Here is a 27,212-nt window from a genome sequence, read left to right as displayed (position 1 = left end):
CCTTGAGGAATGGTTCTTTCCACCCACTGACCAGCCAAGCTCCCCTGGTCCCCTTGCTTTGGGCCACCAGAGGCTCCCTGCCTCCTCAGTGCCCACCTTCAGCTCATGGGTTGGCCTCACTAGCCCTTGTGCTGCCTCTGCCGTTTGCTTCCCATAAGGGTCCCCTCTGCCCCACAGCTGTGGGACTGTAGCAGTGGCAGTGGTGGCTTCCCAGAGGGGCTTTACAGCCGGTGGGGCTGGCCCTGATGGTGGGAGGTGGGCGAGTAGGGGCCCTGTGCCCTCTCCTATTGTCCAGCAGGAGGCTATGGGGACCCCTTTGGGGTCCAGGGCAGCTGCAGCCTCCTTGGGCCCCAAAGGGCCCTCTGCTCCACAGACAGAGGCTGGTCCTGCTGCTGCCGCGGCTCTTCCTTGGAGGCAGTGCCTTCCCTTTGGGGTCCAGCGCATGCGCAGCCTCTGCTTGGCCCCAAAGGGCTCTCTGCGCCCCATTCCCCTCTCTCTTGCACTCAGAGGCTGCCCCTGCTGCTGCCGCCGCCGCCAGGGCTCTTCCCTTCCTCCTCCTCCGGCCTTCCATCGAGATAAAGGACAAGCAACAATCAGTGTTCGGCCAGCAGCAGCTACTCTTCGCCTGACAGTTCGATTTTGGATGTGGACACGGCCGAGAGGCTCATCGCGGCGCAGGGAGCAGCGAACATCTCCAGAAAGGAGGCTTCGCCCTCGCCTTCTGCGCCTGCGCACGAGTGACGCGGCGTACAAACGGCGCATGCGCAGCTGAGGCGGCTGGGCTGCCCCTTCGAGTGCCTGCCAAGGAGGGAGCGCTTCCGGCGGACGAAGCGGGGCTCCACGGGGCGATCCGGCCCTCGCGCCCTCAGGCCGCGGAGCCGCCTCCTGCCCTTCTTCCGGCGGCCCAGCGGTGCGGGCGGGAGAGCGGTGCGTTTGTCGGGCATCTGAGGGGCAGCCGCGAGGGGTCCTTGCGCGCGACCTTGAGGGCCCTTGGCGAAGCCCCGCCCCCGGCCCCTCGACCGACAGGCTGCGCGCCCGCCCGACGGCTCTCTCTCGCCCTTCTTCGGCTTCTGTCTTCTGGCTGCACTCGGGCTCCAGCGATGGCGCAGGCCGCGCAGAAGCTGGCCAAGGCCGTCACCACGCGGGGACCGCTGCTCGTCTCCGGTGAGCGAGAGAGAGAGAGAGGAGGGAGGGTGCCGGTGGCGGGTCTCTCGAGGGCAGCGGTCGGGGGCGAAGGGGGGCGCCTTCATGCTCACCCTCCCTCCTTTCTTCCGCAGCGGCCGTGTCTTACTCGAGGCCCCGGCTGGCCACCTTCTGGCGCTACGCGAGGGTCGAGCTGGCCCCGCCGACGCCAGCAGAAATCCCGCAGGCCATCGACAGCATGAAGGCCTTGGTCAAGAGCTTCCAGTCCGGGCGCCTGGCCCAGACCACCGTCAAGGCAAGCGCCCTTCCCGCCCAGAAGCCCCTCGGCAGGCCGCTCCCCCGCCTCCAGCCCTCGAAGGCCTGGTGCTCCAGAACTTCATAGAGGGGTGCTGCAGGGGCAGTCCTTCTCAAGGCTCGGAGCAGCAGCGTGGGCCGCTTCTGCAGCTGGTCTGTTGGCTGGAGGCTGCGGCCGTCCGTCAAAAACTGGCCAAACGTATTCAAAAATACACCTAGGAATGAATGGAGGAAGCCTCCTTGTGGCTTTCCATGCCCTTTTAAGCAGCTATGAGGTAGTTTTAGTATCTATAGAGATCTTGCAGCACCTTTGAGGCTCTCAGAAAGAAATGACTTGGCAGCATGTGCTTTCCTAGGCTTATGCCTCTTTCCTCAGATGCATTTGGTGGAGCAGAAGCCAAGGACAGCTGCCACTCCACCAAAAGCCTTTCAGGAAATAGACTTCAGTCTATGAAACATCCTGCTGCCAGTTTCTTCCAGTGAGTCTCAAAGGGGCTACAAGATCTCTCTACATAGTGTTGTTGTTATTATTATTATTATTATTATTGCATCTAAATGCATCTGAGGAACTAGACTGAAGTCTAGGAAATCTCATGCTGCCAATGTCTTTCAGCGAGTCTCAAAGGTGCTGCAAAAAGATATCTCTATGTACCGATTCCACAGACTTAACACAGCTATACCTTTGAATTCATAGAGTAATTTTAGTCCATTTTCAAATAATTTTACATTTTAAATCAGTTTGGGGAATGTTATGAACATTTTAAAAGGCGCATGGGCAGTAGGAGTGGCAGAAGAAGCGTCAGGACCAAGGCTTCAAAATGTTCAGAGAGCCAGTATTTCAGCAGCCAGAGAAGGGCTTCCATTTGAATTAAGGCAGCAGAATATCATACCCGATTCCACTGTGCTGAAAAATCAAGGTTTCCCCATGAACAGAAGGCTTCCTGCTTGAATTGCGGCCATTGATTACATGAGTCAATGCGCTCTTTAGTGGCTGGCCTGAATTCTGGCTGACCACAAGGACGGCTTTTGTTTAATCGTTTTCCCCTGGGACACTTGTGACGGCTGCAGAAAAAGAGTTTAAGGACCGAATGTGTGCCGCAGGTGTGCAAAGGCCTGCTCTTTTTGCCACTCCTGCAGAGGAGCTTGGGTGATAAATGTTGCGTGGCAACTTGAATATGCCACAACAACACTTGTATGGTTTACCACCGCAGACCAGGCTTTTGGGGGTATTGTTTGCGTTTTAGAATCAACAAATCGTAGGGTTGGAAGACACCACAAGGACCATCTAGTCCAACCCCATTCTGCAATGCAGGAACTCTCAATCTTATGTCTGCACAAACAATCTTTCAGTTTGGGGCTTCAGTGAAACCTTGCAACTGTTTCCTGTTGTTTTCTCTTTTCTTTTAGGAAGCTCTCAGGAACGGTTTGGTGGCTACCGAGGTGCTGATGTGGTTTTACATTGGCGAGATCATTGGCAAACGTGGACTGGTTGGATATGACGTCTAAAAAAGATTGTAGTTTTTGTCTTTCACGTCCTAGTGGTGTCTTAATACTATTAAATATCACAATGAGATGGAACTTGTGGTAGTGTCTGTTAGTAATGCCCAACTGGTTATGCTTTTAAAACATCTCAGCTTTCCCTCCAGAGCTGGGGCTGAAGGCAGCTTACAAGATTAAGAGAAACAGGTTTTTTAAAAGTGTTTTAATGGTGACTTGAAGGCTGAGAAGAGCTGCTCTTCTTCTCCCACTAACCATGCACTTTTTTGGTTCTCTCCACAAACCCTTGAAAGAGATCCATGTGACAAAGGGAAGTGCCTTCAGGAGTGCTTTTGTGCTGGCGCCTAAATAAATATTAGGCCAGGACCTGGGCCATTAACATGGCCCCCAATGTCTGCTGTGGAAGTCTGCAGATACATGTGGCTTTAACTTCTTCCCAGGCTCTAAGGCCAGGATGCCCCACTTCACTAGAAGTATCACTAGTAGCAGTGCATCTCCACAGTGGGACACACTGATTTGAGGAGGGTTTCAACCTGGGGGAAATGCCACTGAACAAATGTGAAGTCGAAGTCCCCCATTGTGCAAAAGGTGAGTAAGCATTGCTGGCGCTGCCCTAGAGAGAGGCATGCTTTGGCTGCAATGTTTCTGAAGCAGCAGAGGAGGAGGAGGCCTCAGGTGGGGCTGGGAGGATAGCCTGGGGAGGGGGCTGCACTGGGGCTGCCGGCCACCTGCCCTTAGGAGGAAGCCATGGTCCAGGGGCATGGCAGGAAAAACCCTGGCACTGGGGACCCTCGCTCTCTCCAGCAGCATCCACGTCCACTTCCCACGGTGCCCCAGGAAGGGCTACCAGGCGAGGTCCTTGCTCTTTAGGCTCCTTAGAAATGCCCTCTTCCCCAGCTTTGCCTAGATGTGGACTCTCGCTGCCAGTGCTGAGGTAGACCCCTGAGCTGCCCCTTCTTTGTTGCTCAAAGGGAGGCAGGGCGCATTCAGGGCCCTAGCCAGAACCATCCCTGGCAGAAGAACCGTGGCTGGCAGTGCCAGAGCCACGGAGGGAGGGAGGCAGCCCGGGCCCCTGCCCCTGGGATGCTCCTTGGAAGGCAGCCCTGCCCAGTGTCCGTAGGGGCCACAGGGTCCTGTGGGCACGAGGGGGGCGATGCCAGGGGGCTGCCTTGCTTCCCTTCTGCTGCTGGTGGGCGGAGCGCGGTGGCCCGGGAGCCTGTATAAGCGCCTGGGTTATGCAGGGGGCCGGGCCGGGCCGCGCATGCGGGGCGCGGGGCTTTGGTGCGCGGAGGCCCCGGAACCTGTATACGCGGCGTGTGTCTGCAGCGGCCCTAGGGCATGGGCGCGCGCAATTCAGGTTCCGGGGCGCCTTTCTCCGTCCCCGCGCGCTGGCTCTTCGCCTCACAGGAAAGATGGCGCACAGCGGTCGGTGGCGCTTCCCGGCGAGGCCCGGCAGCGGAGGCTCTGGGCGGCGAGGCCTCGGAGGCTGCCGGATACGGGTCCCCGCCCTCCGCAGCCCCCGACCGGACCCCGCCGCCGGAGGAGGAGGACGAGGCGGAGGACGAGGCGGAGGAGGCCCCGCGGAGGGAGCGAAGGCGGCGGCGGGAAGCGGCGGAGGCGGGACGGGAGGGGCCTCCTCCTCCTCTTCATCCTCGCCCTCCCCTCCTCCTCCTCCGGTGTCTCCGTTCCCGCCCCCTTCCTCGGCGGTGGCTCCGGGCTTCGACGCGGCGCTCCAGGTCTCGGCCGCCATCGGCATCAACCTGCGCCGGTTCCGGGCAGCATGCGGGTCAGAGCCAGGCGGAGGAGGAGGAGAGGCAAGCAAGAGCACCCCCCCCTTTGAAGGAGGGAGGGGGGTGTGCCCGTGCGCGTTCACGAGGAGAGGAAGGAGGGAGGGAGGCGGCGCCCCACTCAGCGGCAGAGGCAGCCACGCCCCCCGAGGAAAGACAGGGACCCCTCCCTCCCTCCCTGGAAGAGACAGGGCCACAGCCAGGCCTCCCTCCCTACAGCCCTAGACCCCCGCACTGGTCCCAAAGGAAGGCGGGCTGCCATAAGGATAGCGAAGGCAGCCAGGCAGGCAGGACCCCCGTTCCTTCCAAGGGCTGAGACCCTCCTCCTCCTTGGCCGCCTGTCCTTGGAGGAAGGCCAGCCCTGGTCCAGGGAACCCCTTTGGCCTCTTCTGGAGGAGGGGGGATATACCAGGACCTGAAATGAAGTAGCCCCGCGGACCCCTCAGCCCTCCTCCTCCTGCTGCTGCTGCTGCCCTGGAGCCCAAGGGGCGCCTCTGAGGCCAGGCCCAGCAGTGGGTCTAGAGGCGCCTCCCTGGAGGAGCCCAGGACAGCCTTTGTGCCTCAGAGGAGCTTCCCTTGGCCCAGGGCTCTGAATGCAAAGGGAGGCCCAGGGGATGGAAGGGGACTCAAGTGCTGCAGCCCAGGCAGCTGGCCCTGGCCCCCTCTCTCTTCTTTCCTCCTGCCTGCCCTGGCTGTATCTGTCCCATGGAGCGCTCATCCTTAATTAATTAATTAGAGTCTGGAAACCATGAAGCCCTGTGAGGAGAGACTTAGAGAGCTGGGGATGTTTAGCCTGGAGAAGAGAAGGTTAAGAGGGGATATGATAGCCCCGTTTAAATACTTGAAGGGATGTCATATTGAGGAGGGAGCAAGCTTGTGTTCTGCTTTGATTGAGAGTTCCTGCATGGCAGAATGGGGTTGGACTGGATCAGGGCCCTTCTTGTAGTCTCTTCCAACTCTATGATTCTATCATTAATATTCACTAGAAGGAGGAAGAAGTGATGGTGGTTATTCCAAAGCCACGTCTCTTTAGCTGCCCTTTCTCCTCTTGTCCTAATAAGTAAACCCCTGTGCACTTCATGATCACCTTCGTAATTTCAGATCCTCCCATGTAACCATTTTAAGTGAAAAAAATTAATACTTGAGAATGAAGTTGAAGAAGATTTTGTCTGGTCCTTTTAATGCTGTTCTTTTTTTACTCATTGGATTATTTTGGCAATAATTTTTGAGGGATAAAGTTATGAGTTTGTTATGAGTGTACATTGTTTCTTGTCTGGCACAGCTAAACAAATACAGCGGTTGCAATGCTGCAGTGTGACTGGATCTTAAGATCCTGGGATGCTGAGGCCAGAAAGTCACTGAAATTGTTTCAGGAAGGGAGGCTTTCCTCTTTCAGGAGTGAGAATTGTCACCCCTCCAGATGCTGGACTGCACATGCCAGCAGCCCTAGACTGTAGTAAGCAGGGCTAGGAGCTGCAGTCCAGAAGGGTCTGAAAGGCTGCCTGACTCCTACCCCTGCCTGACAGCTTCCTTTTGTACATGCCAGAGTTGTGTGTTTTTCTTCTTCATAAATATGAAACATTGCCATTCAGAGTTGTTTGGTGTTGACTTCTTAGAACCAAAAGTCCCCACTTGTGCTTGTAATCAATGGACGCACTTGCTCACCTGACACTACTCACTGCTAAGCAGCATCCAATGTGAACTGCCCCTGAGGGGCTAAATGCTGTGAGTAACTCCCTCTGCTGTGTAAAGGCCGAGCTCAGTATTCCCTAGAACCTTCCAGCCTTCAGGACTGTGGCAACTGGGCATCTCCCAGGAAAGATGTTGGCTTTGGGATGTCTCTGTAGAATCGAGGGCGGCTGTGGCAGGGCCGCTTTGACCCATGTGGACTTTAGCAGGAAGCAGTGGCATATAGCAAGCCGGAGAAGGAGAGGTGCTGCCTCTCTCCCATTGAAGGTCTGTTGAATGGGGATCTCTAGAGAAGGAGGAGTGTTTTCATGTGAGAAATGTAAGAATTACTCAGAACAGCACTTCTGTTGAAAGCAGGCACATGTGCACTTATGACTTACAGGTCCTTCTGCATTTTCAGAAATAAACTAAGCCTGACTCTGTGCTCCCACAACACCTATGCAAAGTCCAGTGGTGGCATATTACAATTGCGGCTCTGTATCCAGCCCCCAAAGGGAAGTTAACATCAGCTCTGCAAACAAAAGTCAAGCGGTGGCACTGTCAGATACCTGAAGCTTCCTAAGAAGAGTTGCTGCCTGCCAGTTTTGTGTCACTTGTTGAGGATGGCTCCATTGTCAGTGTGTGTCCTTTGCCCACCAGCCACTGTGCAGTGACAGAAGGAACAGCGCAACAGGGATCTCTCTTCCTTTGATTTGTTTCCTGCCTTTCTATCAGAACTGGGAAGATTGAAAAGGCAGGCAGAAATATAATAGGTTATAATAGTGAACGATGACTAAATTCAAAGTGTATCTATTAAAACAATAAGAGCTATATTGAGTTTCAATGGTCATAACCAGCACAGCGGCAGCCAGTGGAACTACTGTGCGTGGAGTTACAGCTCTCCTTGCCATTCAAGGGGCACATCTGTTCCTAGGAGAACGCAGGTTTCTCCCACGGCCCCATAGCCAAGGGGACAGGGAGGGAGGAAATTGGGCCCTGCTAGGATACTGAGGCAATACAGCACTGCATCAAATAGTTGGATTGGGACCATCCCTTTTCAAGGGAGGCAGAAGGGAGCACATGGAAGTTACAGCAGCCACAGCCTTGGGCTGGTGAAGAGCTGCTGTTTATTCACTGAGCGCTCTTGCCATTCCTGCCAGTGAGATGTGGCCATAGCTTATCTTGACCAGGGGCAAGGGTTGTGGTACGACTGCAGATGAATCAGGTTATTGTTGTTTCTGGTCTTGTGGGCACCTGTCAACAGAATGGGATTACAATATGCAGGCAGCACTCATTTGGCTCTTCACTCTGGAGAGGCCTCTGAGGTGAGGACTTTGCACAAATTACACCCTGGTTGTGAAAGGGCCAAACTGAGAAGTCTGCCTGGCGCCTGCTTGCTTGTGTCTGAAGTGCTGGTCTAAGAAATGTTGGCCCTTTCTGGATCTTTTGATTAGTAGCTGCATCAGTTTCCCTCACTGATGTGCAGTCTCTTCGTTTGTGCCATTTGTGTTAATGTTTTATTTATTCAGTTTTGTTGTTTTCTTTTTGTTCTTCTACATTTTAAATTGGTGTATGAGCTGCCTTTGAATGAAAGTTTACAAAGCATGCCTTTGGAGAAATGAATGAATCTCAAGAGTCGGCTCCCCTGCCTTTGGGCACCTTTGCATCTAGACTTCTGTGCAGGAGAGTCTTTTCGCTCTTTGGTTTCCTACTTGGTGAGCAGCCTCAGCCTCTGAGAGCCCTTTCTGAGCAGGCAGAGTAGCTGCTCCAGCTCCTTCCATCAGCTGCCTTCTGCGCTGATGCTCATGTGCTGCTCCTGAAGGACAACGATTGGCTGCAAAGTCAGCTGAAATCCTGGGGAAGGAGGTGGCTTCTGGACTGGCAGGAGCTTTTGGGTCTCTGCTGGGTGCTAGCCAGGGCTGCAAGCCGGAAGGTTTACTGGCAGAGCAAGGGTTTCCCTTAAGCCCCTGATCAGGTGGGAACGTGATCCACATGCACCAGCTGCAACATTTGTCTTCTTGGCCCCCTATTCTGGATAGTGTCCCCCCCAACACAACTTGTGTCCTCCTCCTCTTGTAACGCAGCCTCTTCAATGATTTCAGGGGCAGTTCAAATCATTTTCAGGTAAGGTTTTCAAGTTACCTTGCTGTGCTGCCAGAGTTGCCTTCCTGCCAGGTTATGCCATTTGTCCAGCCCAGTGTTGGCTTTGACCAGCAGAGGCTCTTGGCAGTCTTTCCCTGTCCTTTTCAGTAGCTTTTTTTTTGCTGGAGATGGTAGGGACTGAGCCAGGAGTCTTCTGCAGGTGGATTAGTGGCTGTGCCATTGGGTGATGTTTCCTCTCCAGGGATCCCATCCTGCCTGCCACTTGTCCCTTGACACCTCTGTCCACTTGAACTTGTGGAAGAATGATTATAGCAAATGGGCACAGTTTTAGTGCTGGTCCCTGGCACATTGTGGGTTGGGGAGTGCTGATTCCTCACATTAGACAGCTTAAAAAACATTGATCCAGACCAAAGATGGAAGTTGCCTAAGGTTCTGCCTGTCATTCTTTCACTGAAGAATATTCCTTGCAGGCAATGGGATTGGGTTCTCTTGAGCTTCAAAACTTGACCAGAACTGGGTGAGCTTGCATGGCTGGGACGAGCAATCCCATGTGATGGTTGTCCTGTGATACAGCCTTGTTGTCGATCCCCCCCACACACACACACACAAATTGTCCAGTATATGTTGTAACAGTACTGCATTTATCCTTGCAATTTGTGTCACCTCATAAAATAAATTAGGCAGAAAGAGAGAGAGGGAGTGAGAAAGAGATTTTCTTGAGGTATCCAAGAGTGCTGTGGCCTCCAGAGTCCAAGCTTATTGCTGTGTCTTTTACATCACACTCAGAAGCACTGAGCTTCTGATCACCCCAACATATCATGATAGTAATTAAAAATATTCCCCACCACCATCCACTTTTCTTTGTATTTAGCTCGAGCTAAATATTGTTCTTTGTGATGGAAACCCTTTTTCTAGAGAGGATGGTCTGCCATCTCTACCTGGACCTTGAAAGACTTGCATAGCAACCAGGAATGTTGCTTTTGCTTAACCATTTAGATTTACTCAAAGAGTTTATTGGAAGAAGGCTTGCATGTCACAGAAGACTGGAAAACATAACTTGTACGTCTGTGTGTGTGATAGCATTGCTGGAGCTGCAGAGAGGATTCCCCCATACCTTTCCAAGCCTGTCCTGCAAAAACTGTCGCCAAACAAAGTGGCAGCTCATTCCTCCTCTCCTCTTCCTTTGGCCACAGATCTGCCTCCCAGCCAGTCTCTCAAGTAAGAAGGCAGGACATGGCAATTCAGAGGCTGCCACCCAATGCTCTGCCTTCTTGGGCTCACCTCTAATCTTGAATACAAAAATCCTCTTTTAATGTTGGCACAGAGTTATTGTTCTCTGATGTTTTTTTTCTGGAAACTTGGACTAATATTCCCGAGGAAATGCAAAATGGAGAGATTTGTGGGAGGGTTCTTCGATCCTGTTGCTTTTTTAAAAGCCCTCCAAAGATGTAATGAAAATGATTATGATTTTGCTTGTTGGTGTGTGTTTTGTCTTGTTTGAATCATACATAGAATAATGGAAGAGATCGCAAGGGCCATCCAGTCCCTTGCGGCCATGCAGGAAATCCAAATCAAAGCATCCCCGATAGATGACCATCCAGCCTCTGTTTAAAGACCTCCAAGGAGGGAGATTCCACTACACTCCGAGGAAAGAGTGTGTTCCACTGTTGGACAGCCCTTACTGTCAGGAAATTCCTCCTAATGTTAAGTAGAATCTTTTCCTGGAGCTTGCATCCAATGTTCCAGGTCCTAGTCTCTGGAGAGCAGAAAACAAGCTTGCTCCCTCCTCGATATGACATCCCTTCAAATATTTAAACAGGGCTATCATATCCCCTCTTAACCTTCTCTTCTCCAGGCTAAACATCCCCAGCTCCCTAAGTTGTTCCTCGTAGGGCATGGCTTCCAGACCCTTCACCATTTTAGTTGCTCTACTTTGGACATACTCCAGTTTCTCCACATCCTTTTTAAATTGTGGTGCCCAGAATTGGACACAGTATTCCAGGTGGGGCCTGACCAGAGCAGAATATAGTGGCACTATTACTTCTCTTGATCTAGACACTATACTTTTATTGATGCAGCCTTAAATTGCATTGGCCTTTTTAGCTGCTGCGTCGCACTGTTGACTCATGTTCAACTTGTGGTCTACTTGGACTCCCAGATCCCTTTCACACGTAGTTTCATTCAGCCAGGTGTCCCCCATCCTATATCTGTGCATTTCATTTTTCTGCCCTAAGTGGAGTACTTTACATTTCTCCGTGTTGAATTTCATTTTGTTAACTTTGGCCCAGCTTTCTAGTCTGTTCGGGTCATCTTGAATTTTGATCCTGTCCTCTGGAGTATTAGCTACTCCTCCTAATTTGGTGTCATCTGCAAATTTGATAAATATGCCCCCAATTCTGTCCTCCAAGTCATTAATAAAGATGTTGAATAGCCCTGGGCCCAGGACAGAGCCCCACTGGACACCCCACTGGTCACTTCTCTCCAGGATGAAAAGGAGCCATTGCTGACCATCCTTTGGGTTCAGCCAGTCAACAAATTACAAATCCATGTAACAGTTGCCTTGTCTAGCCCACATTTTACAAGCTTGCTTGCAAGAATGTCATGGGGAACTTTGTCAAAGGCCTTACTGAAATCAAGGTATACTATATCCACAGCATTCCCTTCATCTAACAAGCTGGTAATTTTATCAAAGAAAGAGATTAGATTTGTCTGGCATGACTTCTTTCTCTGAAACCCTGACTTTTTGTGATTATTGGCATTGCCTTCTAGATGTTCACAGACTCTCTTTTTAATGATCTGCTCCAAATCTTTCCTGGTATAGATGTCAGACTAACGTGGATGATAGTTGTTGGGATCCTCTTTTCCCCTTTTTGAAGATGGGGACAAAGTTTGCCCTTCTCCAGTCTGCTGGGATTTCTCCTATTCCCCAGGAGTTCTCAAAGATTATTGCCAATGGCTCCAATATTACATTTGCCAGTTCTTTTAATACCCTTGGATGTAGTTCATCTGGTCCTGGCGACTTAAATTCATTTAGATTAACAAGGTATTCCTCTACTATCTCTTTACTTATTCTGTGCTGAACTTCCCCTGTTCTGTCCTCTGCTCCATTATCCTCAGGTTGAGCAGCCTTTGCCTTTTCTGAGAAGACTGAGGCAAAGAAGGTCTTGAGTAATTTTGCCTTTTCTCTGTCTTCTGTTAGCATTTTGCCATCTTCTCCACGCAGTGGCCCTACCGTTTCCTTCTTCTTCCTTTTGCTGTGGACATATCCAGAATAGCCCTTTTTATTGTTCTTAACCTCTCTAGCAAGCCTGAGTTCATTTTGCGCTTTAGCTTTTCTGACTTTACCCCTACATGTGCCTGCTATTTCTTTGAATTCCTCTTTGGTGATTTCCCCCTTTTTCTATTTCTTATACATGTTCTGTTTCAAACCTAGCTCAGTTGAAAGTTCCTTAGTTGTCCATCCTGGTTTCTTGAGACACCTCCCATTTTTCTTTCTCACTGGAACTGACTGGGGTTGTTCTCACTTACGATTTACAATGATTTAAAATACACCGGTTTCAAGAAAATCGATTCAAAATAACACGGGTGTTATCCCGCATTCCAAATCACTTTTTTTTCTTCATTCTCATTTACCAACTGATTCGCTTTAAATGATCCGCTTTCGTTCCTATTCAATAATGAATTGGTGTATATGTAAACCGGTTTTAGTGTTATTTCGTTCGCATTCACCTTTTTCGGCTGTCAATCAAAGCGACGTCATCATGGCGTCACAATAATTCAGAGTAACATACACCGATGTATCCTGTACCTGCGTTCCCACTACCTGACCGGTTTTTTTTTAAATTTCGCGGGTTTTTTTATAAAAGAGCCAATGAGGAGGCGCTTAAAGTGCCTATGAGCCTAAGCTCTGAGTCCTGTAATTTCCGGTCTCTCTTACTTTTGTTATTCATGGGGAAGGACGGTTGAGGGAGAGAGAAAACTGCCTCCCAAAACACTTCTGCTTGGCTGCCTTGGAAGACAGACCCCAGAAAGGCTGGGGGAAGGTCCTCCAGCAAGCAGACATCCTTCTGGCTTGGAGATTTGGGGAGTGATTTTTTTGGAGGGGCAGCAGCCAATGAAAATCGTCTGCATCCGAGGCTCTTCTGTTGCGTTGTCCTCTTCTGTGTCTCCCCATATTAACTGCCATAACTCAGTGCTAGGGAATCCTGGGAATGGTAGTATATTATGGCACCAGCACACTCTGGCAGAGGAGGATAAATGTCTCACAAACACAACAGTTCCCATAATTCCTTAGTACTGAGCCAGGGAAGGTTAAGAGGTCTCAAACTGTATTATTTCTACAGTGGGTTTTGAACTACAGATGAGTTTTTTTTCATAAATTAAAAAAGTTGTTACTTTATAATTTACCTTAGAAATATATATACATATATACACACACACACAAATATACATTCATATGCGTATATATACATGCGTGCAAACACACACACACACAAATATGTATGTGTATATACCTATATGTTTGTGTGTGTATGTGTTTATATACGCATATGTGTGTGTGTGTGAGTATTCATATATAAACGTGTGTGTGTATCTATCTATCTATCTATCTATAGTGTGCATGTGTGTGTGTTTGGAAAATCGGATCAAGGAGGAGAAAGCAGTGGGTTTAAGTGGCTAGAGACTCTGGATCCAAAGCCCAGGGTTGGAAAATGGGATCAAGGAGGAGAAGGCAGTGGGTTTAAGTGGCTAGAGACTCTGCATCCAAAGCCCAGGGTTGGAAAATGGGATCAAGGAGGAGAAGGCAGTGGGTTGAAGTGGAACACACACACACACACACATCCAGGGTTTCCTATTTCTCCCCAGATTCCGTTTGGGAAAGAGAGAAGGAAAGGCTCTATTTCCCCCCAGATTGCTGTGCATCCAGCCTCTCCTCTGTTACAAATGGTGTTCAATGGCTCTCCTCACACATAGGGGAGGTTGCAATCCACCGGGGGAAAGTCTATGCGAATGGACTTTGTGAATGGAAGAAAATGGTGCTGGCGATGCAGAAAGAGATCAAAGAGGGTGACACCCCCAGGCCAGCCCATCGCACTCTGCTCCTCCCATCCAGTTGACCCGATTCAAAGGCTGAAACGTTCCTATTTAAATACTCTGAATCCTATCCCAAATCAAGGAAAAATACTAGGGTTGACCCTTCTATTTTTTTACTCCAGTTTATAAGCCTCTAACCCGAATTAAATATAATAAACCGAATCAGATTTGAATCGTAGTAGAAACGATATCGGGTTATTCTAGAACTGTTCTAGAGTTAATTCGGGTTTCAGTAGGAACGCTACACCTTGGATTCGAGTTGTAACCCGATGCATAAGCCAGTGAGAACAACCCCTTTGAAATTGTGCCTTCAGTATCTCCCTTTTGAGAAAGTCTCATCCTTCTTGAACTCCCTTATCTTTTAGTATTCCTGACCATCGGATGACCCCCAGTATTTCTCTAAGTTTACTAAAATCCACTCTCCTAAAGTCTAGAATGCATGTCTGACTATGCCTGGCTTCTCCTTTCCATTGTATAACAAACTCCAGGAGAACATGGTCACTTCCACCTAAGGATCCCACCCTTGCACTCCATTAACTAAGTCATCCCTGTTGGTTAGGATCAGATCCAAAATATCAGATCCTTAGTCCCTTAAGGGCCCATCCTCCCAAACAGAAGCCTCTTGGGATCCCAAGGACCTCCTTTGCTGCTGGGTAGTTGCATGGACTGTGACCTTAGCCTTTCTCCAGTTGATCCTCTTTGAAGGTTTTATGGGCAGCTGCGATGGCAACACATTTCTGCTTCTGTCTCTGTTACAAGAAGTTGTGTCAGTCTCTGGCTCACCATTCACTGGCTTGCTGCTGGAGGTTGGCAAGTGGGAGGATGGAGGTTGTCTTTGCAGTTCAGGGAAAGGAGAAGAGAGGAACGGCTGCTCTTCCGTTTCCAAGCAAGCGTTGTGCCCAAATGGTTCCGACCTGGTTGATGACCCAAAGATTCCCTGATCCTCCTGTTGGGCCTGTTTGGTGGAACTTTGGTCTTGACCCACTATGGCAGCTACCATGCCTCCCACCAGTGGCAACGTCACTCTTGGATTGCTGCTGAGGAAATAATAAGTTCTTTCCATGTCCAGAATCCTGGGGTCAGACCTGTTGTCCCTGGGGGAAGGGCTCCAGAATTTGGCACTTCTCAGGTGAGGGTCCTTGAATGGCACCGTCCTGTGTTTGGGGCTCTACAGGCCTGTGGTGAATCAGTGCTGCCTCCATGCAACCAGGAATGCTCTTGGGCATGGATTGAGGAAGCAGAAGGTGGGCCACTGGCTTGTGATATTTGTACAATGTGCAAAACTCCTAAGATGTGGCAGGTCACTGTGGGGAAATAGCAGCCCACACAACATGGATGTGTGTGAAGGGGCTCAGCAGGGACTGAAAGGCAGCAAAACAAAAACAAAAAAACAACAAAAAAAAAAGAAATATCTTCTACACTCAACCTTTGTGGGTGGCAGAGTTTACCTTTCCACGGACCTTTTTACCTTGGGTGGTCCTCCAAAATGGCTGTTCTGCCATTGTTGTGGGATGAGATGCTTCCTTGTTTTCACCAAAGCCCTTTTAGATTACAGTATTGTTTTCTGGCACCTGTGTTTCAGCCTTGCACCATCCAATTTGGGGGTAAGAAACAACACATGGTCTGGGGCCCTGCTCCACGATGTTTGCTAACAGAGCAGGGAGACCTGGGGAGATGCTTTTGCATTCAGGGGCATGGAGAGACTGTGAGCTGTAATGCTGTCCTAGGATGTGCTTCTGAAGTGGTGAACATGAGCACCTGATTGTGATGGACAGGACTTGGACGAGAAACAAGGTGGGCTTGAGAGACATGAAGTGAATTGCTGAAATGGGAAGCCGTGGAGTCACTGAAAGGTCCTGAGTGACTCAGCTGGTTCTTGGGACTCTCCACTTACGGGAATCTAGATAGCTCTCTGGCCTTCTCTCTTTGTTGCTAAGCTGGTTCTCCAGAGGTCAAGCCGAGGGGCTGTGGAAGCAGTGGAGATTTGTGGCCTTTGACCAGGACACACTACTGTATTGTCTTGCATGTTGTTGGCTGGTGCCCAGATTGGTTTTGCTCATGTGGTTAGTCCTCACTGCACTTTCTTTGAAAATCCCTTGCTTTGGTATTCTTGGCTTTCTAGAAAGGGAAACTGGCCCTAGGGCCAGTGAAACTTTCCTGGCCAGCCTGTGTGCTTGTCTGCTGTGGCTACAGAGGATGTTGCTGAGCTTTACAGAGCACCCATCTGACACAGCTGGGTATCTTCCCTGTTTGCAGAAACAGCTTGGACTCTTCCTTGGAGGCCAGAACACAGTTTACTTCTAGCAGGGAGCCCCACGTGTGGAAGGGGAGTGACCGGCAGGGAAGAGGGACAGCAGGAGGAGGAGGCTGCCGCTACCACCCTCACCGCTGTTGTTGCTGCTGCTGCTGGCCACTGCAGTGCTGTGTGCAAAGCCAGAGCCTAGGAGCAATGGGCTTCCACAGCATTCCTTCAGCCCTGCTTGTTTCAGCTGGGCACAGAGACCACAGCTGAGCTCATCCTCCATGGAGTGACCTCCTTTGGAGGAGCCCACAGACACACAGTCAGTCTTTCTCTGTGGGTCTTTGCATACCTCCTGCCCTCGCTCCCTCCTCAAGCCAAGGCTGGAAGGAGAGTGGGCTACTTCTTGACGTAATGCTGAAAAACAAGCCATCTCATTGCTCCCTCACCAGGCCCTCCCTGATGGTTATGAATGTCGGAGGAGGAGGTTCGCCTTCCAAGGTGCTCTGCTATCTCTGACTCTTTTTTCAAGTCTCCTGTGCATAACTAGCCCCCAGCATGATAGCTTTCCCCAGAAATGATGTCCCTTCTTAGATCACACATGCGCCTGTGTGCATGTTTGTGTGTTCTGGGAAGTCTTCCACCTGCCCTTTGTGGCCAGGTGGGCTGATCAGGATTCCCTGGGGAAAGGCTGGGGATGTCCGGGTGGACCGCCAGGACCTGAGTAGAGGTATTCTGGCTCCCTCAACATAGTTTTCCAGGTGTGCCCACACAAAATGAGGCCTGCCCATCTTGGCTCTCCTTTGTGTCAACTATAAGCCCTCCTTGGCTACAAAGAGCTAGCAGTTGCACATATCAGTTCCCCGCAAGGCCATTGTTAGAGTCTTCTTCCCATGGAGCCCCCTCCCACCTCGGTTGTGGGGTGACATGACTGAGGTCTTCCCCTGCAGATGCCATGTGGTAGCCTCATTCTGCTCCTGCCCATTCCCTCTTCTTCTTGCCCAGCACTTGTGGGAGGGAAGGGTTACCCTTGCTGGGCCCTTCTCCATCCAGCCTAAATCCTGCAGTAAAGGGCTGGCCTGGGGATGGGTGGCTCCTGCTAGATTTTTGTGTTGTGGGTCAACAAGATGTACCTGGCAGTGCAGGCAGAGGGGCCAGGGAGCCCTCCCCCCCCCAACCATTCCCAAACATGCCCCTTTCTTTTTTGCCAGCTGAGAGAGTGGTTGCCATTTGTGCCTGTGGCCAAACATGAAAGCACCAGACTTCCATGGGGAGGTATATCTCATCCTCTCACACTGAACTTTGGTAGCCTGCTCCCCACTGATAGGCCTTATGGTACATACCACCTACCCAATGGCAAGCCATGGCTCTTCACATCTGGAGGCCTTATGGTACATGCCACTTACCCAACGGCAAGCCATGGCTCTTCACATCTGGCCAGTTGGAAGCCGCCTGTCTTTTGCTCTATGTTTGTAGTCAGCAATGCTGTTGTAGGCCTCAGAGCTTCTGAGTGACAACCTAGGCAAATGGAGGGGCATGGGGTCCACACTGGTACCCACATCCCAGTAGCATGGCAGCTGATGAGTGAGGGCCTTTGAGCTTCCCATTGAAGTGGGACTACACCCCCTTGGCTTCCATTCGCACTGCCAGGTACAGGCCCCAGGCCCATAAGTGCAGCCTGAAGGCACTACCCTCTAGCTTCAGTTGGTTCCCAGCGATTGGTTCTCAGAGGGTCTCTCTAGGCATTGTGGCATGGACCAGCCTGTTCCCTTCATAAATCCACCAAACCCTTTATGGCAGCGCACATTGTAAGTGAGTGATGCGTTGTGAGAAGAAATCTCTATTTCTGGCTTTTTCAAGGCAGCTCTGTTGAGCTCCCTCTGCATTGATTTGCTCTAGGCAAGTGGTAGTCAAGTGGCTTTTCCCTTTGAGTCTTGGAAAGCCTCCTTCATGTGGTGTTCTCTAGTTTTGTTTGCAATGTATGGATGTTGTTCAGTTGTACTTTGTGGGGGTTGTGAGGGTCATCTTGCAGTAGAGGGCGCCTTGGTCCAATAAGCAGCAGGTGGAGGTTAATCTCATGGCGAGTTTCCTTCAACTTCTGCTTATTTGGGAGCAGGTATCTGGTGCAGCTGACATGCCTTATTTTTCCTTCATCCATTGACCATTTTACTATCTTTTTGCAGGATGAGCAGTTCCTAGGCTTTGGATCAGATGATGAGGCCAAAGGACAGAGTCCCGCCAAGTCTCCCACAGGTATGTTGTGTTTCCATCTTGCCACCTTCACAAAAGAGTTAGTTCTGATGGGATTAGCATCTGGCTGGCTTAAAGGGCACACCATTTAGGGCTCCATGGGGTGAAGTATAGATGTTCTGCCTTTTCTTTTAATTGTCTGCTTAATGTCATATATTCCTTCTGGTAGAATGGGACATAAGCTCTACAACTAAAGAGTCCTTTGGCAATCCTTTTGGGGAAGGGAGAATGGAATGCAAATTGTAAAACCAGTATAAGGCTCAGGTTCCTCAGTAGCCTCATGATACTGCACCTGCTGTCACCAAATGAGGAGTGCACCGTCAGAGGGCAGTTAGGCCCAGTTGCCCCTTCTCCAAAGCCTTGGAGCTGCCTCACAGCCCAGTAGGGCATGTTAGACCCACAGAAAAAGATGGGTGGGCCTCTGTCAGGACAGGGAGGTCTTTTCCTTGCTCAGACTTAACCACTCCAGCTTCCAGGGATGCGTAAATGGCTGAATGATCTTGGTCTTTGGAGAAGCTTGGTGCAGTCTTGGGGTACTTGAATGGGTGTTGTGGAGGCCATGCCCTACAGCTCACCCCATTTCTCCAGACCTGAGCAGTGCTAAAATGGTGTAATGCAAAATGAACTCTCCGTTTGGCACATTGGTCTCTGGTTCTAAAAATAAATGCAGTTTCCAGGGGGAAAATTGACATTTTCGGAAAAATAGGAAAAAATTCCAGTGTTAGCACCCTTTACAGATTAAAAGTCATGTTGTTATTTTAGGAATATCAGATACATAATAGATCTATTTGGCACACAATTATCATGTTTGGTATATTAAAAGTACAGTTTCTTCAGATAGTAAGTACAAAATGAATGTAGTTTTTCTTAATTTTTATTATAACGGACCTGATTTTTTAAAATATTTATCTCCCAACTTATATCAAAAGATCTCACGGAAGAGCACAAGTAAAATAGGCATAAACAGTTTAAGATCATTTAATTAAAATAGATTTTAAAAAATTAAATGATCTTAACCTGTTTATACTGATTTTAATTGTGCTCTTCCCCAAGACCTTTTGATATAAGGTGGGAGAGAAATATTTTTTAAAAATCAATGAAATGATTCTTAAAGAAAATGAGGCTTTTTCATCTTGTTCAGTAAAAAAAAACTACTTTTGGAGGAAATGTGGTTCTTAATTTTTCCTTTTATTTCTGGACTTTGAGAAATTCCTTTGTGATTTTTAAAATCTTGGGATAATTTTGTTCCTTCCTAGTGAATTTGGTGGAAGTCTTACTCCTACAGAGAAGCTGTGAAGTAGCAGAGTATGCTTTGCTTCTTTCCTGTAGGCAGTTTGCCATGAGCCCAGGAGCCTTTTTCCACATTCACCTGCGTCAGGCGAGGGGCAGCCCATACACAATACAGAAACACATAATACTCAGCTGGTCTTTACAAGAGTGGTGTGCCTTGAGGAAACAGATCTCTGCACCTCCTTGCTTGCCTTCTCCCTCCCCATTCCCTCTTTCCTTTCGTGTCATGTATTTTTACACTGTAAGCTTCTTGCTTTAATGTTCGCTAAGGGGCCATCTTCATTTTACTCAGGTATAAGCCTCTTTCTTGGGGAGCCTTTCTAGCTGCAAACAATGCTTTCAATAAATAGACAAAAAATTAAGGAGCACTTTATCCCTCTTCTTCTTTTTCTTCTGCAACCATAGCTAAGGCTGGTGCGCGCAAACCTCGTGGGAGACCCCGAAGCAACTTAGACCGAAATTCCATTGCGCTGCCAGAGTCCATACCTGAATATTCACCTTCAAGCAAATCAGAACCCATGTTGATGGAAAAAGTGAAGAAGAAAGAGTTGAAAGGCAGTGAAAAGCGGCGAGGGAGGCCTCCTGCCCTCAGCAACATGAAGTTCAAGTTCACCCGCAAAGAGGGGCTTCCAGAGGCTCAAAAGGGAGACAAGGAGGAGAAAGAGAACCTGAAGAAAATCAAGCGGGCACCCTCCACAGCGTTTCAGCACGCTGCAAAAATTAAGAAACTTCGAGCAGGCAAACTCTCCCCATTGAAGTCCCAGTTCAAACCCAGCAAACTGCAAATCGGGAGGAAGGGGGTCCAGATTGTGCGCAGGAGAGGAAGGCCACCGACTTCTGACAGAGCCTTGAAAGCTGCGCCAGCTCTTGTAGTGAGTTCTCAGCTGGAGAAAGCGCAGCGGGTGCGAAAAGAGAAAGAGGGGATGTCTCCCCTCCCCAAAGATGCCAAGGCCCCAGCAGTCAGGCAGAGCCCCCGGCGGCCTGTGAGAATTATTCCCTCCTCCAAGAGGACCGACACCACCATTGCCAAACAGCTTTTGCAGCGGGCCAAGAAAGGGGCGCAGAAGAAGATTGAGAAAGAGGCAGCCAAGCTGCAGGGGCGGAAGGGAAGGACTCAGCTGAAGAACATCCGTCAGTTCATCATGCCGGTGGTGAGCGCCATCTCCTCACGGATCATCAAAACCCCCAAGCGCTTCATCGAAGATGAGGACTATGACCCGCCCATCAAAATAGCACGTTTGGAGTCCAACCCCAACAGCCGCTTCAGCGCCACCTCTTGTGAGTCCAGCGAGAAGTCCAGCGGTGCCTCACAGCACTCTTCCCAGATGTCTTCAGACTCCTCACGCTCCAGCAGCCCCAGTGTCGACACATCCTCTGATTCCCAGGCCTCTGAAGAGGTGCAGGCCCTGTCGGAAGAGTGTGGCAACACCCCGGCGGCCCAGCCTCCATTGCCCGTCTCCCTGTCCCCTGAGAATGAGAGTGGAGAGAGGAGGAAGAGGAGGCGGAGGCGGAGGCGGAGGAAGAGGAGAGTGCTCTCCCTGGCAGAAGGGAACTTTGTGCCCAAGCCAGCCAAGAAGCTGACCGGCCTCCAGAGCATGTCCCAGACCCAGCATCTGCCACTGCCAGCTACCTCCTCTTCGTCCTCACCTCCCCCGCCCCTCCTCACCCCGCCCCCGCCCCTTCAGCCTGCAGCTGGCATCTCAGACCATGCCCCCTGGCTGATGCCACCCACCATTCCCTTGGCACCAGCCTTCTTGCCCCCTGCTGCTGCCTCCAGCAACCCTATGCAGGAGAAGCGAAAGTCCATTCTTCGAGAGCCCACATTCCGCTGGACCTCCCTGAAGCACTCTCGGTCCGAGCCCCAGTACTTTTCCTCAGCAAAGTATGCCAAAGAAGGTCTCATCCGCAAGCCTGTATTCGATAACTTCCGGCCTCCGCCTTTGACCCCAGAGGACGTTGGCTTTGCCTCCGGCTTTTCTGGCTCTGGAGCCACAGCGTCGACCCGTTTGTTCTCCCCCCTTCACTCGGGAACGAGATTTGAACTGCACAAAAGGAGTCCCCTGCTGCGCGCCCCCCGGTTCACCCCGAGTGAGGCCCACTCACGCATCTTTGAGTCCGTGACCTTGCCTTCCTCTGTTGGGCGAAGCGCAGCTGGAGGCGCCATGGGCTCTTCGAGGAAGCGGAAGCGGAGGGTGTTCAGCCCCATTCGGACGGAACCCAGGTCTCCGTCACACTCCATGAGGACAAGAAGTGGGCGGCTCAGCACCTCTGAGTTGTCCACTCACCCGCCTCCGTCCTCAGTCTCTTCCTCTTTGGCGAGCATTTCCGTGGGTTCCCTCACCACCAGTGCCTTAAACTCCACGTTCACATTTCCTTCCCATTCCCTCTCCCAGCCTGGGGAGTCAGCTGAGAAGAATCAGCGGTCACGGAGGCAGGAGGGCATTCCATCCGAGCCTTTCTCCTCTGGCAGCCCTGCTCCCCTCTTTCCCTGGTTCACCCCAAGTCCCCAGACAGAGAGGGGAAAGAACAAAGACAAAACTATCAGTGACTCATCCAAAGATAAAGAGAGCGAGAAAGGTCTTGAGAAGGAGAGGAGCAGAGACAGAGAGAGAGAGAAAGAAAACAAACAGGAGTCCCGGAAAGAGAAAAAGAAGAAGGGATCAGAAGTCCAAGGCAGCTCTGCTTTGTTCCCTCTGGCTTGCATGGCCAAAGGAAATTCCATCGCCCATGAAGAAGTGGCAGTCTCCTCTTCGACCAAGAAGCCTGTGGGACGGAAAAAGGTGTCACCGACAGCAGCCGATTTGGTAGAGGATGTGCCCACTGTGGTTCTGGTGGACTCAGCAGCCACCCTTTTCAAGAGCAAAGTACCCAAGAAGGGCCGTGGGGCACTGGAGAAATCCAGCCTGGAACTTGGCTTGGCAGCTCCTTCGGTGGAAAAGGAAGAGTCCCCGCGTCTCCCTGCAACATCTGTCGGCCTCATGAAACATGCCTCCATCAGCTCGGTGTTGGCTCATGCAGACAAAATCCCAGTGACTGACAAGAGGGTAGCCAGTCTCCTAAAGAAAGCCAAAGCCCAGCTGTACAAGATCGAGAAGAGCAAATCCCTTAAGCAGGTGGATCAGCCCAAAGGACAGGTATTTGCCACAGAGATTTTCAAAACAGAGCTGGCAGGGGAAGGGAGGTAGCTGGGGCTGCCAGAGACTGTGCCTTTCCTGGCATGATTTTGGGGTGAGGAGGACTGTGGGCACAGCACTTCCTGGGTTTTTTGTAAGCAAGCCAGAGTAGGATGTTTGGAGTTAGGTTTCCACTGAGCCAGGATTATAATCTCCATTGAGCTCCCAGGGCAAGTAGCCCCAGGCCCAACAGATGCTCGGGAACAACTGGTCCCTAAGATGGTTGGGAATTGAAGAGAACTAGGGTCCAGTGACATTGGGAGGCCCCCGTCCCATGCTGAGGCCCCTCTTGCTTCCCCATCCTGCAGGCTTCTCTGGTGGCTCCAACCCTTAGCTGTTGCTGCAGTCTTTCCCCCCCACACTTCTGGCTTGGGCTGCCCACTGTCACCCCCACCAAGACAGTAGCTGGGAGAAAACTGGGGGAGGTTGATTGACTCTGTTGTTCACAAGGGGCATAGCCCACAGGTTCATACACTTATATAAGTAGCTGAGAGAATGCAGGCAGAGGGAGCACTCACTTGTTGACCTGGATTTTATTGGGACTCCCAACTAGAGTAGGCCCACTGAATCAGGGGGATTTACTGCAGTGTGTTGTCACACCATCAGACTGTTAATTCAGTGGGTCTAGTCCAGTTGGAAGTCATCAGTAATATCTAGATCGTTCTGTTGCTTGTATTAAAAGGCCCTTTTCATGGTGGTGGGGAGCTGCTAGTGTTCTTGGTGCCCTAGCAAAGGGGTCTCTCTGGGAAATGAAACTTCGCAGAACGTTGAGAAGGAGCGCCTTATGCTTTCCGTGCTGGATCTGACTCACACTTTGTGGGATAGTCAGCTGCACTAGATGCTCCAAGCAGCCCTTGCTCACCATTTTCTGTGTTCTCTCCCCTGTGGGACCCAGGGTCAAGAAAGCGATTCCTCTGAAACCTCTGTGCAAGGGCCACGCATAAAGCATGTCTGCAGAAGGGCAGCCGTCGCACTAGGCCGCAAGCGAGCTGTCTTTCCCGATGACATGCCCACTCTGAGTGCCTTGCCATGGGAGGAACGGGAGAAGATTTTGTCTTCCATGGGGAATGATGGTAAGCATCTCTACATGCATGGCTTTTCCTCTCACAGTAGGAGGTGTCAGTGGCCCTCCATGGGGTCAAAAGCCAGAAGAACTGGGCTTGTGGGAAGCCCTGGCAGACCCTCCAGCCCACCTGTTTCAGGAAAGCAGGACAGGATCATTCTGTTGACTACTCCCCAAGTCCTCTTGGTTGACTGCTGAATTAACCGGGTATTTCTTTTGACAGACAAGTCCTCCATTGCTGGTTCTGAAGATGCTGAGCCCCTCGCGCCACCTATCAAACCCATTAAGCCTGTCACCAGGAACAAGGCCCCCCAGGAACCTCCGGTGAAGAAGGGCCGGCGATCAAGGCGCTGCGGGCAGTGTCCGGGCTGCCAAGTCCCTGAGGATTGTGGCATCTGCACAAACTGTCTGGATAAACCAAAGTTTGGTGGGCGTAACATAAAGAAGCAATGCTGCAAGTAAGTCTGGCGGGACCCCCCCCCCCCCCCAAGTATATACTCTGCCTTCCTGTAAAGGCAGGAGAAACCATCTGACTGCCACCAAAGAAGTGGGGATTGCAAGATGGCTGACTTTGCTATGCTCCATTTCCCAGCTCAGGTTCTAGCAAAAGCCAGCAAATACCAGCATGGGAAAAGGGATGTAAAGAAAAGGATGTGGGGAGGGAGAGATGTAAAGTCAGGCTCAAATGGCTTCTCCATCAGTCAAAGAAAGGGAAGAAGGGAGGTGCTGCCATGCTAAGTTTGGCTTCAACCTTTCTGGCTTCGGGTTTTAATTTGCTAAACAGGACTACTCAAGTATAGCTAGGAAGGGGCTCTCTGGTAAGGCAGCATGCGTCCCCCGCAATGCTTTCCCTGAGCTGCTTCACCAGAGCAGTATTGCCAGCTGTCAAAGCCAAGCTGCAAAGCTCAGGTGCAGGGGAGCCATCACAGCCTCCTTCTCTTGAAGGGAACATTCAGACTCCCAGAAGTGGCTTAGTGGGTCAGTTCCTTTCAGCATGCTAGAAAGGCTGCCCATGCCAAGCAAAACCTGGGTTTGTCCGACCCACCTGATTGTCAAAGGAACCCTGATGTGGTTGGAATGGTTCCCCTCTTTCATGCCCAAAGCTGTACCTTTCCTAGAGGCCTGTTGTGTCATGCTGGGGCCCAGAGCCCCCTGAGATGCTCTGGGTTGGGAGATGCCCCCAGTATCTCCTCCTTTGAAGCTCCCTCTTACCTCTTCCCGTCCTTCCTAGGATGAGGAAGTGTCAGAATCTGCAGTGGATGCCCTCCAAAGCCTATCTCCAGAAGCAAGCCAAAGGTTTGTTGGAATTATTATTATTTGAGGCGGGGGCAGACTGGCGACTGCTCCAGACTGCCCTGCCACCACCACCTCTCTGCCATTAGCTGTTTGGCAGACTTGGTTTGTCATTGCATCTGCGCTGCCTTTTTGTTCTGCAGCTGTCAAAAAGAAAGAGAAAAAATCCAAGTCCAGCGAGAAGAAAGAGAGCCACGTGGGGAAGGGCCAGTCAGAGCCTGGGCAGAAAGCAGCAGCAGCACCAGCTCCTCAGCCCCAGCTGGCGAAAGAGAACCACGTCCCAAAGAGGGCCACAGAACCAGCCTGGAAGCCCAGCGAGGAGCAGAGCAAAGAGGGGCCGCCCCCGCCCCCTCCACCTGTGCCCTTTCCAGACTCCAAGCACACCCTCCCTCTCATCACCCGGAAGTCTGGCAAGCAGGCGGTGCCCCCCACGCCAGTGCCCCCCATCCCACCCCTGAGCTCAGGCCCACCGAAAAAGGAAACCTCCAAAACCATCCCTGCAGAGCCCAAGAAAAAAGCAGCCCCATTACCAGATGTGGGTATGTATCCCTGTGGTGCATGGGCAGCCCCACACTGTCTTCTAGAGAGAGCAGTCCTGGCCTCACTGAGAGGGAAAGAGGGAGGGAAGAGAACTAGACCTCTCTGCAGTGACCCTCTTGCTCTGAATGGGAGAGGAGCCTGGGGGCCTGCTAGAGGAATCGTCTGATGGGTGAAGGTGACTGGCATCGCACCCACACACTCTGATCGGCAGCAGGCATGAGCTGGCATCAGATCATTCTTTTATAATTAAAGACTGGGTTGCTTGCTTGCTCTCGTTCTCTTGCTCTCTTTATTTCTCTTCCTTTCAACAACAGTGTTTTACACATTGCTATTTTCTTGAATCCCTGAGTTCCTTTTGACTTCTAGAGGCAATTCTTCATTATAATCAAGTGTGTTTTTCCTTTTCCTAGCTGCAGAGCAAAGCAAGCAATTCTTCATTATAACCAAGTGTGTTTTTCCTTTTCCTAGCTGTAGAGCAAAGCAAGCCGAAGAAAATGGCTTCTCGACCAAGTTTACTGGTGAAACAGAAGCCAAAAGAAAAGGTGAATTGCTTTTCAGCTTTGGTCTCAAATGAACGGAAGGAGTTTTTCATGGCTGGATTCATAGTAGAGTGCCATAAAAGTAGCCCAAGCTGAAAATTGCCTCTGTCCCTCTCTGCCCCTCTACAAGGGGCTCCTTGGGAGTGAACTGCATGGCTCTCCCAGGGGCAGGTTGGTGCCCTCCTGTTCTTCTTTGTGATGTGGCCGCTGCATGGAGCAGCCTATAGCCCAAGCAAGGCAAGCCACTGACCTATCAGCACTTAATAAAGATCAAGGTGTCTGCTTTTTAAAAATAATTGTTAATGGCTATGAAACTCCTGTCACTCTTCGCATTTTGGAGCATCAGAGAAGCCAAGTAATGAGTTTTCTTGTCATTCATTCTTCTGGTGCCTCAACAGAGAGCTTGTGGTATGAAAATTAATCATTTTTTTTAAAAAAAATATGTATTTTGTATTGATTTTATATTGTAATATTGTGACAGCAGTACATAAAATTACTATTCAGTTGAATATGAACAGGCATAATACCAAGATAAAAAATATCAGAAGTGATTCTTTACATAGCCAGACCTTCTTTGTGCCCTGGTTCTCCAGGAGAAGCCCTCTCCAGTCACCAAGCCAGAGAGCAGCGCCTTCAATGTGCTGAGCACTCTATCGAACGGGAGCATCTCCAGGCAAAAGCCCCTGACAGATGGGGTCCACAGGATTCGAGTGGACTTCAAGGTAATTGAGTGGCTCCAGCTGCAGCCTCTCCTTGGTATGTCAAGAATGTGGCTTGTGGGCCAGTAGAAACCTTTGCCCTTCTCCAAATTGCTGTTCTGCTGAGCACTGCTTTGTTTTCAGTAATGGATGAAGCCCCTTGGTTCTTGGTGTGGCACACAGTGGACAGCCAAGGCTGGGGATTGTGCTTGAGGGTACCAGCAGGTTCTGTAAACGAAGGTGGTAACCCCCCCGAGGGTTTTGATGCCCAAGGACAGCCTGGAGCTGGTAAGAAAAGAAGAGCCATGCTGGCTGTGACCAGAGGCCCTGCCTTGCCCGGCCTTCTCTTTGAAGGGAAGCCAGATGCCCCTGGGAAGGTGAAGGTAGGAAAGGAGTGCAAGAGTCCATGTTGCTGTTCATGTTCCCAAGCAACAGGTATTCAGAGGCAGGAGGCACCATTGCAAGGGTTAACCACCAATAGCTTTATCTTTGGTGCATTTGTCTAATAGCTGTCCAGCTGTTCAAACTGTCAGCTGTCACT

General features: G+C 50.7%; 2 protein-coding genes across 5 annotated transcripts in view; both read left to right on the top strand.

Moving 5' to 3' along the window:
* Positions 1–823: 823 nt before the first annotated feature.
* On the top strand, positions 824–3,015 carry ATP5MG (ATP synthase membrane subunit g). The gene is made up of 3 exons (XM_042476969.1): positions 824–1,164; positions 1,278–1,438; positions 2,845–3,015. Exons 1-3 carry the CDS (start codon positions 1,101–1,103, stop codon positions 2,941–2,943), a joined length of 324 nt encoding a protein of 107 aa, XP_042332903.1. The 5' UTR covers positions 824–1,100; the 3' UTR covers positions 2,944–3,015.
* Positions 3,016–4,180: 1,165 nt separating this feature from the next.
* KMT2A (lysine methyltransferase 2A) overlaps positions 4,181–27,212 on the top strand; it is a 47,261-nt gene continuing 24,229 nt past the window's right edge. For 2 of the 4 annotated variants that reach the window (XM_042477353.1, XM_042477352.1), the window contains exons 1-9: positions 4,183–4,748; positions 18,009–18,078; positions 19,771–22,499; positions 23,434–23,611; positions 23,825–24,059; positions 24,833–24,897; positions 25,038–25,433; positions 25,903–25,976; positions 26,567–26,695. In XM_042477353.1, coding sequence (XP_042333287.1) covers positions 4,347–4,748; positions 18,009–18,078; positions 19,771–22,499; positions 23,434–23,611; positions 23,825–24,059; positions 24,833–24,897; positions 25,038–25,433; positions 25,903–25,976; positions 26,567–26,695 — 4,278 coding nt within the window. In that variant the 5' untranslated portion in view covers positions 4,183–4,346. Of the gene's footprint in view, positions 4,749–18,008; positions 18,079–19,770; positions 22,500–23,433; positions 23,612–23,824; positions 24,060–24,832; positions 24,898–25,037; positions 25,434–25,902; positions 25,977–26,566; positions 26,696–27,212 lie in introns of all 4 variants that reach the window. The other 2 variants (XM_042477355.1, XM_042477354.1) reach the window with 2 other exon arrangements.

The sequence above is a fragment of the Sceloporus undulatus genome, chromosome 6 (assembly GCF_019175285.1).
Source record: "Sceloporus undulatus isolate JIND9_A2432 ecotype Alabama chromosome 6, SceUnd_v1.1, whole genome shotgun sequence".
In the NCBI taxonomy this organism is placed as follows: domain Eukaryota; kingdom Metazoa; phylum Chordata; class Lepidosauria; order Squamata; family Phrynosomatidae; genus Sceloporus; species Sceloporus undulatus.
This window is presented reverse-complemented; position numbering and strand designations above follow the sequence as displayed.

Excerpts from the sequence above, each read along its gene's own strand:
- ATP5MG (XM_042476969.1), top strand. The coding sequence starts at position 1,101 with ATGGCGCAGGCCGCGCAGAAGCTGGCCAAGGCCGTCACCACGCGGGGA. Across the intron at positions 1,165-1,277 it reads GGGACCGCTGCTCGTCTCCG|CGGCCGTGTCTTACTCGAGG; the intron begins GTGAGCGAGAGA and ends TTTCTTCCGCAG. Across the intron at positions 1,439-2,844 it reads TGGCCCAGACCACCGTCAAG|GAAGCTCTCAGGAACGGTTT; the intron begins GCAAGCGCCCTT and ends CTTTTCTTTTAG.